This window comes from Octopus bimaculoides, chromosome 10 (genome assembly GCF_046866305.1).
Source record: "Octopus bimaculoides isolate indiv1 chromosome 10, ASM4686630v1, whole genome shotgun sequence".
Taxonomy (NCBI): Eukaryota; Metazoa; Mollusca; class Cephalopoda; order Octopoda; family Octopodidae; genus Octopus; species Octopus bimaculoides.
In genome coordinates, this window is record NC_142937.1 from 65432504 (window position 1) to 65446742 (window position 14239).

The 14239-nt window shown below is 34.6% G+C and overlaps 1 protein-coding gene across 1 annotated transcript in view; it reads left to right on the forward strand.

Annotated features, from left to right (window-relative positions):
- Positions 1–14239, forward strand: part of LOC106877714 (dynein axonemal heavy chain 5) — a 435668-nt gene that overhangs the window by 315413 nt on the left and 106016 nt on the right. Inside the window, exon 67 of the mRNA XM_089358248.1 lies at positions 736–1041. Within this exon, the coding sequence (XP_089214374.1) occupies positions 736–1041 (306 nt within the window). The remainder of the gene's footprint in view (positions 1–735; positions 1042–14239) is intronic.

The following is a 14239-nucleotide window of genomic DNA, read 5'->3' on the forward strand; positions in this document are numbered from 1 at the left end:
CACCATTTCGAGCGTGGCCGTTTTCGTGCGGGTGACACGTAAAAGCACCCACTACACTCTCTGAGTGGTTGGCGTTAGGAAGGGCATCCAGCTGTAGAAACTCTGCCAAATTAGACTGGAGCCTGGTGTTGCCATCCGGTTTTACCAGTCCTCAGTCAAATCGTCCAACCCATGCTAGCATGGAAAGCGGACGTTAAACGATGATGATGATGATGATTATATATATATATATATATATATATACACACACACACGTGTGTACATACATATATACATATATATATATATATATATATATACACACACATGCTCACACATGCATGTGCATGCATGTACACACATTCATACGCATGCACACACACACACACACACACACACACACACACACACACACACACACACACACACACACACACACACACACAAATTCTGTTGAATTTTACAAACACTCATACAGACAATTTTTCTGAAATACATTTCTGTTGTTACAACAAACCAGAAACTAATATAAAACCAGAATCTGCTTTTTTGATGTTTGAAATCAAAATTTCACAGGTTACAGTAAAATTAAAATCTCTTTACATACTATGTTTACCAATATTAATCTATCCCTTCAGATATTTTATTACAAGTTGCTGCTTTCTTGTTTCTGTTTATATTTTTATACATTTTCTCATTTTGTTGTTTGTTCTTCATAAGAATGTTCTTGTATATTAAATTTCTTCTCTGTTTTAGTGGCTACCCGTGGAAGTATTTTATATTTCCTAGTTGTTGAGATGAGCATGGTAAATGTGATGTATCAGACATCACTAAAACAGTTTCTTGGCCTTTTTGACATGTCAATGGACAAATCCGTCAAATCACCAGTCACATCGAAACGTATCCATAACATCATTGACTATCTCACTTTTGAGGTATTCCGTTACACTTGCCGAGGCCTTTATGAGAAGCACAAGTTTCTTTTTACCATTCTGATGACCCTAAAGATTGAAATAGAAGGTGGTAGAGTGCAACCAAAAGAGTTCCAAGTTTTCATAAAAGGTACAAGTGCTTTGTTTGTTTCTTTGCGTGCTTGTGTATCTGTGTGTTTGCGTGAATGCATGTGTTTGCATGCTGACTATTTAATGTTTTAGCTAATTTCTTCTACGTGTGTTTATATGTACCCTTGTCTTCACATCACATGATGGTTGTAAGCAAACTTCACCATCAAACAAGCAATGCTATTCATTTCCCATCTTCCATAAAAAAACATGGCTGTTATGGGGAAATATAACTTTGCTTGGAAACAGGTGAAAGGCATTCAACCATAGAAAAATCTACCTCAACAAATTCTGTCTGACTCATACAAGCAAGGAAAAGTGGACATTAAAATAGTGACGATGATGATGATTATGTACATTCCATGTAATGGACTTGCAACACATTATCTATTGGCCCAATTAAATTCACAAGGCATGAGTCAAGCCAAGTCATTTGCCTAATATGCCACACTGTGGGTTTGAATCCACAATCTCACAATAGTTAAGTAAATATTTTAATCAGCCAGTCATGCCTACCTCAGTTACTTCTGCTATCACTATTATCATATACATGAAACACCACAATAGAGCTTGTTGATCCGGGATAGGTCTGTCCATCCACCAAAGATCTCAATATTTAGAGAATGGAAGGCAGTCAGCTGGCAGAATCGTTAGCACAACAGGTAAGATACTTGACAGCATCTATTAATCCCAGAGGCAGGGAGCTAGTGGAATCATTAGCACGCAGGGCAAAATGCTTTGTGGTATTTTGTCCATCCTTACTTTCTGAGTTCAAATTCTGCTGTGGTCGACTTTGATTTCATCTTTTTGGAGAGCACTGGAGTCAATGTAATTGACTAGACCGTTCACTGAATTTGATGGCCTTGTGCCAAGATTTGAAACCAATATTAAGAGAGTGGACATCATTGTTGGCTCTCAATGGACAACAAAAGAAGAAGACAACCGATGTTTGTTTAAATTTACTAAGGCTATGCCTAATGATGTTTAATTAAATTGTTTTATAATTTAAAACATCAGAATGTATCTTAGAATATACCAGAAGAATTATTGTTAGTATCATTATTATTATTATTATTATTATTATTAATCATACGTTATCACATCAGAGATGTGATAACATATGATTTACAATGCAGAGTGTGCAGTTTGTTAGGCCCTGTCATATTTAGTTGATACTGGAGAATATATTTGTGATTACCTTTGAATTAATCAAGTCGAGTGGCTTTAAAGTAACTAATTAACATATTGATAGAACCGTAATTAAAAGAGGTTTAATTAATTCAGAAGAATAACCAGGTTTAAATATAGTCCTCTGCGTTTGAGAATCAGCTACAATAGCTTTTGAAATTATTCTCTTTCTAAAATATTCTTACGGCTTCTTTATGTAGGAAGGGCAGTACTTCATGATCTTTTTACAGAGCCTTCGATACTGGAAGAAAGAAAAGGAGGAGCTGTACTATATCAAGGATTAAATTCTTTCAGCAGAGTAGACACTCTTAAAAAATGCCACTAAAGGGTCAGGTGATAGGAGTTTAGACAGGCAACAGATTATGCCCACTACTCAACAGACAATGATTTGGCAGAGTTGGGAGAATGTTGGATAAGATGTTTCGTGGTATTTATTCTGATTCTCTGTCTTCTAGGTTCAAATCCTGTCTAGATTAATGTCACCTTTCATCTTTTATGGGTGGATTTGTGGAACTGTAAAAACATCAGACCAGAATATACCTTGTGTTATTTGTTCCATCTCCTTGCATCCCGAGTTCTAATCCCACCGTGGATTATTTAGATGTTAGTCTTAATCCATCATCTAGCATAATATTACCACCTGCTACTTTGAGTACTGTTAGCAGAGTCCACTCTCTTCTAAGAATTCAGGCCAAATCTTTGGTTTAAGGATACCTTCTTTCCTTCTTCTCAACAGTTTGAGAAACACAGTAAGGTAAACCTCTGCCCTCCCTCCTGAAAAAAAAAAGAAAATCATCCTTTTCCAGAGAAAATTCAGATCAAGTATTAAAAGACACTTCGAAACAAAACATAATACATTTATTTGGTAGCAGTCACAGTGGCACTACTTATTCAGGATAAACTGTACAAATATGATAGTCCATCTAGGAGATGGGAAGGGCTTGGGTTGTGATAGGAGATAGAGAAACTGGCCTTCTTTTTCTATTCTTTTCTCCTGCATTTCTATAATTATTGCTGTTGTGTTCTTGTCCATGGTGGTGTTACTATTTTGGTTGTCAGAAGTAGTAGAAGTAAAAAATTTTATCATCACTATTTCTGCTAATGTTAACATTGTTACATGTGTGTGTGTGTGTAAGAGAGAGAGAGAGAGACTGAGAGAGATGCAGAACGTGTTATTTCTGTTAACGAACTCATTCAACAAATCTTTTGTCTCTTTTTATTGTGAGTGTAAAAATGCTTGCACATGACTTAGAATGTGTTATATTTATATTTTTCCATCTAAATGACTGCTGAATTTCATAATAATAATAATAATAGTAATAACAACAACAACAGTAGCTTTTTTTTTTATTAGCCACAGAGATACAAAGGTACAAAAAGAAAATATATGATGTGTGAAAAAGAAAACATGCTTAGAAATACAAAGGGTAGTGTATGAGATGTTATACAATATATGGAAGATGATAATAAGAATTTTGAAAAAATGCACATATATATACACAGTCACATAAACATGCATGTCTATATACACACATATTTGCACAGAAAATATTAAAAAAACACAGTACAATAAACTCATAATATTTAAAACAAAAATAAAATAGACATATAAGATTACTGGTTAGGTTGAGTTTGGCACTCCATGACTCTCATTACTTAATAATTTATCAAAGTGTGTTCAAGTACAACTGAATGCATCATTAAGCCTTGTTTTTTTTTTTAGGTATTTGATGATTTGATGTTTGAAACACTCTAGCTTCAGGGAATTCTTTTTTCAGTTCAATTTACTGTCTTAATTCTAATTTTATGAGCAGTCTATCTTTTGCGTGTGGTTTATATTGCAAACTTAATCATTTATGTCATTACAACTTCTTTGAAAGTCCATTACATTACGGGTGCATAATTTTGTCTATTCACTGATTGCTTGACTTTTGTTTAAACTTAGTTCATCTTTGTCCTCAGCATTTTTTTTTTCCTTATTTGTTGAGGTGGGATTTCATTGTTATTTAGAAGAAATCGTTTCTTCTCACCAGTTTCTGCGCTCATATCACATAGAGTACTTTCAATGTATTAAGAGAAAAAAAGCAAACAAACAAATATTACATGTGCACAAAGAACACAGTGCAGCACTTGGTTATGCAATGAAACTGATCATGAATTCTGTTAAGATATATCAATGAATATTAGTCTATATAAATTTACTAAATCTGAGAACATCATGTTACGCATTTTTTTTTTGTGTGTGTGTGACTTTCCCGTTCTTACCTTTTGTTTTGTCCTCTGTAATTATTTTCACATCACACAATGAAGGTGTGGTACTGTAAATTGATATTATCAAGAGATGAGGTGCTTGTTCATCCATTTGTGGTACCATACCTATGAATATTTCCTTTGTTATCTCCAGAGTTTTGGTTGGTGGTGCTCTGAAAACTTGGGTTTGTGCTTTTTGTTGCTGCTGTTGCTCTTTATTGTATTCATTTTCTTTTGTTTTTACATAACATTCCTATTTCTTTGAGACATTCAGTTCTAAGGCATCTCTGCTCTGACAAATATAGCAACTTGGCTTTCTACATTATATCTCCAATCTCAAGCCCTTCATCTCAGCATCTTCTCTTGGGTACAGTTTTGGTATTACTCACTGGTCTTTTGTTTGCATCTTGCTGGTTATGTTAGTTAGACTTTGAAGACATCACTTAACAAAGCTGTGACTGCTCATGTCTATCTCTTTATCTGACAGAATAAATTATGATAATAGGTTTTTAATATTTGTAATATCAAGTAGTATATATTTGTAGAACAACAGCAATTTTAAGGGAGAGAAGTCTGAGTTAGTTGAGCGAAGGGATCAGGATCTAACCATGACACAGAGACCCCCTCTTAGCCATGGGCCTATGTTCATGCCCAAAGTCTTTTATTGTAATTTTTTTTTTTTTCTTTAGAGCACAAATGTTTCGTCAAAAGTATGTCTGACAATATCAGCTTGTGTTTTGGCAACATTTTCAGCTTTGAGGTACAATAAATGGTGTTGTTGTTTTTTTACTTTTTCTCTAAAACAATCCCTATCATAATTAGTGCCTTTGGAATGACTGAAAAAGATTCAAATATATAACTAAAAACTCTAGGACTTATACACAAGCAATGTTATTAGGCACTAAAAATATTGTCTGTGTATAAGTCCTAGGCACTAGGGTGGCGAGCTGATAGAATTGTTACCACAGGGGAAAAAATTCTTTTTAGTATTTCATCCAACTTTATATTGTGTTCAAATTCCACCAGCATCAACTTTGGACTTCATCCTTTCAAGATCCATAAAGTAAGTGCCAGTTGATTGCTGAGGTCATGTAATCGACTTACCCACTCCCTCAAGATTACTGGCCTTGTGCCAAAGTTTGGAAACAATATTACTAGGCACTGCACTCATATCACATAGAGTACTTTCAATGTAATAAGAAAAAAAAGCAAACAAACAAATATTACATGTGCAAAAAGAACACAGTGCAGCACTTGTTTATGCAATGAAACTGATCGGGAATTCTGTTAAGCTATATAAATGAATATTAGTCTATATAAATTTACTAAATCTGAGAACATTAAATTATATCTAGACATTGAAAGTAGCGAGGTAGTCTAGAACCAACCAAACAAATATGTAGGAGCAGGAGAAATTCATAACGTATAAAAGATATGAAGGAGAAAATTAGAAACAAATAAAACAGAGTCAGACTAACATTAAAAAATGAAAAGTTTGAAATAAGATAATAGGTATACATACACTAGCTGTTCCAGTTATAAACAACAACTTCATCATGATAAACTGGAAGTTAAGTGAACTGAAAAACTAGGAAACTACAAATAGCTTTCCAACGCCATCACTGTGAATATTATTTGGATGAGCGATACCTATCTGGCATAGAGGAGGATGGGATCTAATACAAAAAAATTAAATGAATAAATTGCCAAAAAGTTAGAACATTGAAACCAGAAAAATACATTGAATCAAGTGGTGAAGTGAAACTGATTAATGCAATTTCAGTTCAGTAGCACAACTCAAAACGGTATACTTTCTACATGTTATACATACCCTATAAAATAAGCACCCAATAAAATAACCCTGTTCACACAACATACACCTTTTCATAATCAACACTTGATAGTGTAGCACTTTCTACATAACTCATATTCTACTCAGTAATGTAATGCAACTCATCATATACAATCACCCTCATCAATAAAACACAAAAAAAACACAGCTTGCACAACACATTCAGAACAATTCTACACTCCACAAAGCAAAGCTGCACACACTTTAGGAACACAAAGCTGCACCTGATGGTGTAGTAGAATCTCAAAGGAAATTTTGAAAAAGATGATGATGATGATGATGATGATGATGATGATGATGATGATGATGAAGATGACTTCAAATTTTAGCACAAAGCCAGCAATTTCAGGGGAGTTGGGTGAGTCAATTACATTGACCCCAGTGCTCAACTGGTTCTTATTTTATCAACCCTGAAAGGATGAAAGGCAAAGTTGACCTCAGAAGAATTTGAACTCAGAACATTATGACAGACAAAATGCTACTAAGCATTCTGCTCAGGATGAAAAGCAAAGTAAACCCCGGAGGAATTTCGCTGATAAGCATTTTGTCCAGCATGCTAATGGTTCTGCCAGCTCACCACCCTAATAATAATAATAATAATAATAGATACAAAGAGGCCAAACATCATATTGAAGGATTTCAAGCAAAACTCATGCCTCCTCATCAATATGACTGTCCCAGTCAATATAAACAAATTTGTTAAGACCTACCAAAAGCTGACCAGTATAATTATCTTGAAATAGAAATTAGCAAAATGTGGAAACTCATGTGGAAACAAATTTTATTTAAGCAACAAAATTTCTTTCAACAATTTCTTTCTCTTATGCGTGACACACGCGTCAGGTAATACAAATTGGCGTATTAATATTATTGATAATAATAATAATATTTTCTACTATAGATACAAGGCTTGAAATTTTGGAGAGAGGGACAGTTGATTATATTGACCTCAGTACTCAGCTGGTACTTATTTTATCGACTCCAGAAGGAAGAAAGGCAAATTCAACTTCTGTGGAATTTGAACTCAGAACATAGCTATGAATGAAATGCTACTAAGCATTTTGTCCAGTGTGGTAATGATTCTGCCAGCTTGCCAACTTAAAAAAATGTGGTGCATAAATAATGATGATGATAATAATAATAATAATAACAATAAATAATAAAGAAACATAGAAAAAAACTACTCAGAAATAATAAAACGCAAATAACACCTCGACAGAAATGGTTTCAGAGACAAAAAACATGTAAACAAAATTACAAAAACAAACAAATGAAGACAATAGAGAAAAACCCCTCGAAGGCCAATACCCTACAAAGAAATCAGAAAGGAAATCAACAATGGCTTAAAAGCTCTGGTCTAAAAGCAGAAACGGAAGGATTGATTCTTGCTGCACAAGGCTAGTGTCTGGTTGCAAACAATCATAAGAATAAAATAAAGAAAATGGATCTTAACATCAAATGCAGAATATGCAGTTGACTACTCTGGCAGCCTCTTACCTTTCATTCTCGTTTCAAAATATTTCTTGATTGGTGTAGTTATGTAAGGTTCCTTCATAGGTAGTACACTCTGACATAATTTCAAAATTTCCCAGTGAGTCACAATACACTGAAATGTTTAGATAAATGTCAAAAGTTCTTTCAAATGTAGCTTTTTATGTAAACAGCCAATGCTTATAGATGGATAAAGCCCAAGGAGCTATCAGTACTACATAGGGGTTTTGAGGTCATAGCCCATGTTCTTTACCAATAACTGCAACTTTTAGTAAATTAAATTTTGATACAAATAATTCGAGTCAGTTTAAATCAGTTGTTGATATACTAAAAGCTTAAGGTGGGGAGCTGGCAGAATTGTTACTGTGCCAGGCAAAATGCTTAACAACATTTCATCCATCTTTATGTTCTGAGTTCAAATCCTACCAAGGTCGACTTTACCTTTCATGCTTTTCAAGGTTGGTAAAATATGTACCAGTTGAGCACTGGGGTCTATGTAACTAATATACCCACTTCTCTGAAATTGCTGGCTTTGTGCCAAAATTTGAAGCCAATATACTAAAAGTGTCACTGTTATCTACTAGCAGACTGCTGAGATATAGTTTGAAAGGGTATTTATAACAACTGTGGCAGTAGAAAATGTGGGTTCTTGTAAAGACTCAATCATCTTTACGCTATTATTATACAGCATTAGTTTCATTAAAATTATTGGATATTTAAATGGTGCTGGATATATATTAATACTCACAGTATACAGTCTTTTGGGGGACAAAAACATTAAATAGCGAACAATCAGCTACAGACAAATAATCTCATCCACATATATTGAGTACATATTCTCTCTTTGGCATTATCCAAACACATAACATAAACACACACACACACACACACACAAAACACAAAACACAGACAAAATATACACACACATACAAAACACACACAAAACACACGCGCACACACACACACACACACACACACACACACACACACACACACCACACATACACATACACACATAAATGTACAAGGAGAAGAAGAAAATGAATTGTATAAAAAACAATTGGTACAAGAAAATGTCTCAAATACTCGAATAAATCATTTGAAAGACAGCGACAATAATAGCACTACCAAAAGCAGTAACAACTCACATATGATTCCTAATACCGCATTCCATCCACATAGAAGTTGTGTAAAGATGAATCTTCCTTCAATACAAAAAAGAACAGATAGAACTGTTGGGTCTGTCAAAATTACAAGAAAATTTTGTAAAAATCAGCAGTATTTCTTTGCCGCAAGAGACAATCCAGAAGAGAAGGTACAAGAAAGTTATACTTTTCTGCCTATGAAAAGAAGGAAGGGGATAAAATTATTTTCCCTCACATCAAGTAGTATAAGAAACCTTTCAGGAGATGTCAGGAGAAGTTATCTCAAACGAAAAATGCAAAAATCACTATCTGCTGTATATTTAAAATTGTAAAGAGGCAGATCAGAGGTTGAATTTATCAACTGTAACTCTGACCATATATTTGTGCCCCAGTAAATATATCAAAGGCACACAAGAATCACAATAAAAGACATTGGACACGACAGACAAATGGCTGGTTTTGAATTTTGTGTCACAGTATAAGAGAGTGGTTGATATAAGCTTAACAAAAGATGACCCATGATGGATGAGGTTTCAATATAGACTTGCAAGTTTTAATGCTTCTCAAAGGCCACAGAATCATACCAAAACTGCCCAGTAGAAGGCATTGAGACAATTGATGATACTGGAGAGAAAATCTAGTTGTTACATTTGCTGGAGTAAAACTCACCTTATAAGAAGATTAAGTAGAAACAAAGCAAATATAATATGTGTGTGGGTGTGTGTGTGTGTGTGTATACATATGGATGCATGGGCATGTGTGTGTATCTTCACAATTCTTAATACATCCTTCCAGACAATTTCCCTTACCTAAACTCTTCATACTTTGTAAACTCGTTTTTTTACATTCTACAGTATATTTTCTTTCTTTGTAGCCTCTAGTGAAAGTGTTTTTTTTTTGTATGAGGCTAATAAAGAAATTATTATTATTATTATAGATGTCGCACAGTATCCAATATTGTGTGGTTGTTGATTGAAGATATTGTGTCTCTCGGGGGTTTGTACTGTTTGCCAAGTCACAACAAGAACCTCAGACAGACAGTATTTTATGCAATATGCGTGCAGTTCCAAGCAGTGCCAACTTTTGCAATACACCTAAATTGGGGGGTATTATTATTATTATTATTATTATGATTATTATTATTATTATCATGATTATTATTATTATTATTATTATTATTATTATTATATGTTTGGCTTTTGCTTTGTATTTGTACAAGTTGACTTCAAGTCTCACCCAGAGACCTCAAGAGACAAGTTAGAAGTTCAAGTTGGTGTTATGACTAGGGTGCAACATTTTTGGTTTTGCACAAGGTATTGTTCTAGAGAATGTCTGTCAAAACATAAGAAAATTAAAAGTTATTTTAAAAGTACTTTGGTGATAAGAGGATAGTGTGATCTTAAGATGTCAGTAAAAGGTGTTTGCTATTATATACATTTAAAAGTTCTTTTGACAATGTTTACAGGTTAAAAATGTTTTTAGAATTACACAAACTGTATTTTTCATAGAATATGAGCAGTTCCCATGAGCACTATTTTTTGAATTTCTTCCATATTTAGATTTTCTGGTATCTGTGGTAAGTAGCAATCAGCCCCTTTTGCTATCATTCCTAGGGCATTTATGACAACAGGCATTGTTTTCGTATTGAGGTTCCATATTTTACCAATTTCTATTTCAAGGTCTTTATATTTGTTCAGTTTTTGGTAGGTCTCGACAAATACATTTATGTCAATTGGTACAGTCATATCAATGAGGAGGCATGATTTTTGTCTGAAATACTTCAATATAATGTCTGGCTTATTTGCATCTATCTTTTTGTCAGTTTGAACAGTAAAGTTCCAAAGGAGGTAAGGTGTAATCAATTACAAGTGCTGGAGGTGGTTTGTGTTCCCACCAGTTTTTATCATGGGGCAAGTCCAGGTCCTTGCAAATTACCCAGTTAATATATTGTGCCACTCTATTGATCCTGTTGAGATACTTTGTAGGTGCAAGAAGGCTGCACATGGACACATGATTGATGGTTTCAGTCTGTTGTTTACATGTACGACATGTTGGGCTACTGCCATTCTTTTAAATACTGACCTGGTAGCTTCTTGTAGGTAGACATTGATCCTGGGCAGCTATGATAGACCCTTCTGTCTTAGATTTTAAACCAGAAGATGGGTAAGAGCTTTGTCAACATCAGCATTATTAGCTCTCAATGTGTATATGTCATTGAGAGGTTTTTCTTGTCATTTATTAGTAAGTGTATCTAAGGCAACAATTTTAGCAAGTGCTTTTTTATGCTTAGCTTTTTCTGTGCTTGTTTCCAGTACATCTAATTCTGGTATTTGCTGTATTTGGAATTCACTTAGATATTTCTTTGCCTATTTTGTTATTGAGTATTAGGCTTTCTTGTTTTCATGCTTTAAGATAAGTTTTAGCATCCAGTCATCTGAGTTTTTCAGGTAAGTGCTTAGGCCAGTTGTGGCAAACTTCATTGTCAATTCAAGTTGTAAAAGTCCACAGCCAACCTTTTTCCAGCCTTTGTTTACAACTTGAATTATCATTATTATTATCGTTGTTGTTGTTGTTGTTGTTGTTGTCATCGTCGTCGTCATCATCGTTATTAAAGTGGCGAGCAGGCAGAATTGTTAGCACCAGGCAAAATGCTTGGTGGCATCTTGCCCATCTTTGCATTCAGAATTCAAATTCTGCTGATGTCAGCTCTGCTTGTGAAGACCTGTTGAGGCAAGTGAAATCGAAATCAAATCAAATTCGCAAATTCGATGACTGGCACCTGTGCCAGTGGAGCACAAAGAGCACCATCTGAGCATGATCGCTGCCAGAGCAGGTGACTGGCTTCCATGCTGGTGGCATGTAAAAAGGACCATTCTAGCATGATCATTACCAGCATCGCCTTACTGCCACATGTGCTGGTGGCACATGAAAAAACATTTGAATGAGGTCATTGCCAGTGCCGCTGGACTGGCTCCTGTGCAGGTGGTACATAAAAAACACCACTTGAGCATGGCCATTGTCAGTACCACCTGACTGGCCCTCGTGCCGGTGGCATGTACAAGCATCCACTACACTGTCAGAGTGGTTGGCGTTAGAAAGGGCATCCAGCTGTAGAAACTCTGCCAAATCAGATTGGAGTCTGGTGCAGCCATCTGGTTCTCTAGTCCTCAGTCAAATCGTCCAACCCATGCTAGCATGGAAAGCGAATGTTAAACAATGATGATGATGATGAAAACATTCAATCTTGTTTGTTCCGGTATATTCTGTGAGAGCAGACAACAGCCTGCAGTCAGAGGTTACACAGGGTCTCTTTCTGCACATTATAAGCTTTGATACTTGGTTGTTAATTATCATGGGAGACATTCAACATCCAAGAATCAATCTCGAAAGCCTAGCTGTCTCCAATGGAGCAGTTTTTTGAGCTTGCTCTGCTCTCATGTCAATTCTGATTTCTTTGATATATTTCTCAAACTTTGTTGTTAGTGCTCTGAGTGTCTCTACAACTACTGGAAAGACAGACACTCTCCTCACAGTCTACATTCTTGCAATTTCCTCTCTTCATAGTCTGTACTTTTCAATCTTTTCTATTCCTTTGTCACTTATGCGTGCATCTCCAGGTATTGCAATATTTATGATCTTGGTTTTCTTTTTTGCTTTTATCTTCCACAACAGCATCTTGTTTCTTAAATGTTTTTGGGTACATCACATTTTCAGTAGGTATTATATTGTTAATTCTAACAGCAGCAAGCAAGGATTCACTCTGCTGTTTGACGTACCATCCCAAACTGTTCTTCTCATTGACAACACAGATCTTGCATCCTATGAGACCTCTTCCACCCCTGTTTCTAGGTACATACAGTATCACTTTTGTCAGTATCACTTATGAGGTGTAGTTCCTTGTTAATTGTCATCATTTTTCTAGTTTTCCTGTCCATTTCTTCAAGCTTGTTCTTTGTCCACCTAACAACACTTGTGCCATATCACATTAAAGAAACAGCCCATGTGTTCATTGCCCTGATTTTGTTTTTTCCATTGAGTCTACTTCCCCTAATTAACTTGGTTCTTCTGAGATATTCTTGCCTAAAGCTTTCTTTCATTTCACTTTCCTTGATTTTGTCGCATTCTAAAATCCCCAGATATTTATATTCCTTAGTCTCAATATCCTTGAGTTTCTTGCCATTGGGCAGCTCTACACCATCAGACAACACTACTTTGCCTCTTTGTATTATAAGCACACAACACTTTTTAGTCCCAAATTTCATTCTGATATTCTTACTGAATACCTGCACTGTATTATAATTATTATTATTATCATTATTACTATTATTATTATTTCTATTAATATTACTATTATTATTACTATTATTATTGCTATTAATATTGTTGTTGTTGTTGTTGTTGTTGTATAATGATAATGTTTTCTTTTATGTGAATATGTGATTGTATGCATATGTTAGTGTGAATGTATATGTGTATGTAGGCATATATGTGTGTATATGTGTGTGTGTGTATATAATGTATTAGTAATTGCAACAATAGAATATCTTGTCAGTTCTCTTCCTGATGATGTTATTATGTGCCCATTTAAGGACTATCATTGCTAATTCTTTTCTTGCTATTAACACCAAATATTTAATAGAAATGAAATCAGGTAAGTTGTCATATTGGGTATTGAAATGTTAAACATGCCTTTTTTTAAAAGAAAAATCCAATCAGCTGAATTTTATTTTAAATGAATGCTCACTCATGTGAGATGTGGTTACAGCATTGCATGTATTTTTCTTGTTTTTATTCACATTGCTGTATTTCATGAATGCTCTCCTGTACCAGATATTTTGGATTGTTGCAAGTATCTTTCATGCTACAATGCATTATGATTTTTTTGTTATGAATGTCAAACATATCTCTCACTTTAGTATGCAAGATTTTCTGTAAGAGGCATTGGAATACTGTTTGTGGTTTTTCACATTATGATGCCTAATGCTGCATGTCTTTTATATATCACTGTGTGCTGTTGACAAAAAACACTGCACATAATTTTGTCACTATAGCGTATTATATTTGCAGATAAGTTTGACATGTATTATCTATTTCAAAGAGTTTAATCAGTAGTAAGTTATGTTGAATTCACACACTATTTAAAAAAAAATATTATTAGGTATGTAAAGTTCTCCATTCAAGACAACATAATATCACAGATGTTTCACGATATACTAACAATACAACATATTTGACAACTACCTTAAACAATTTCTGTCAGCTTATCTATGTAT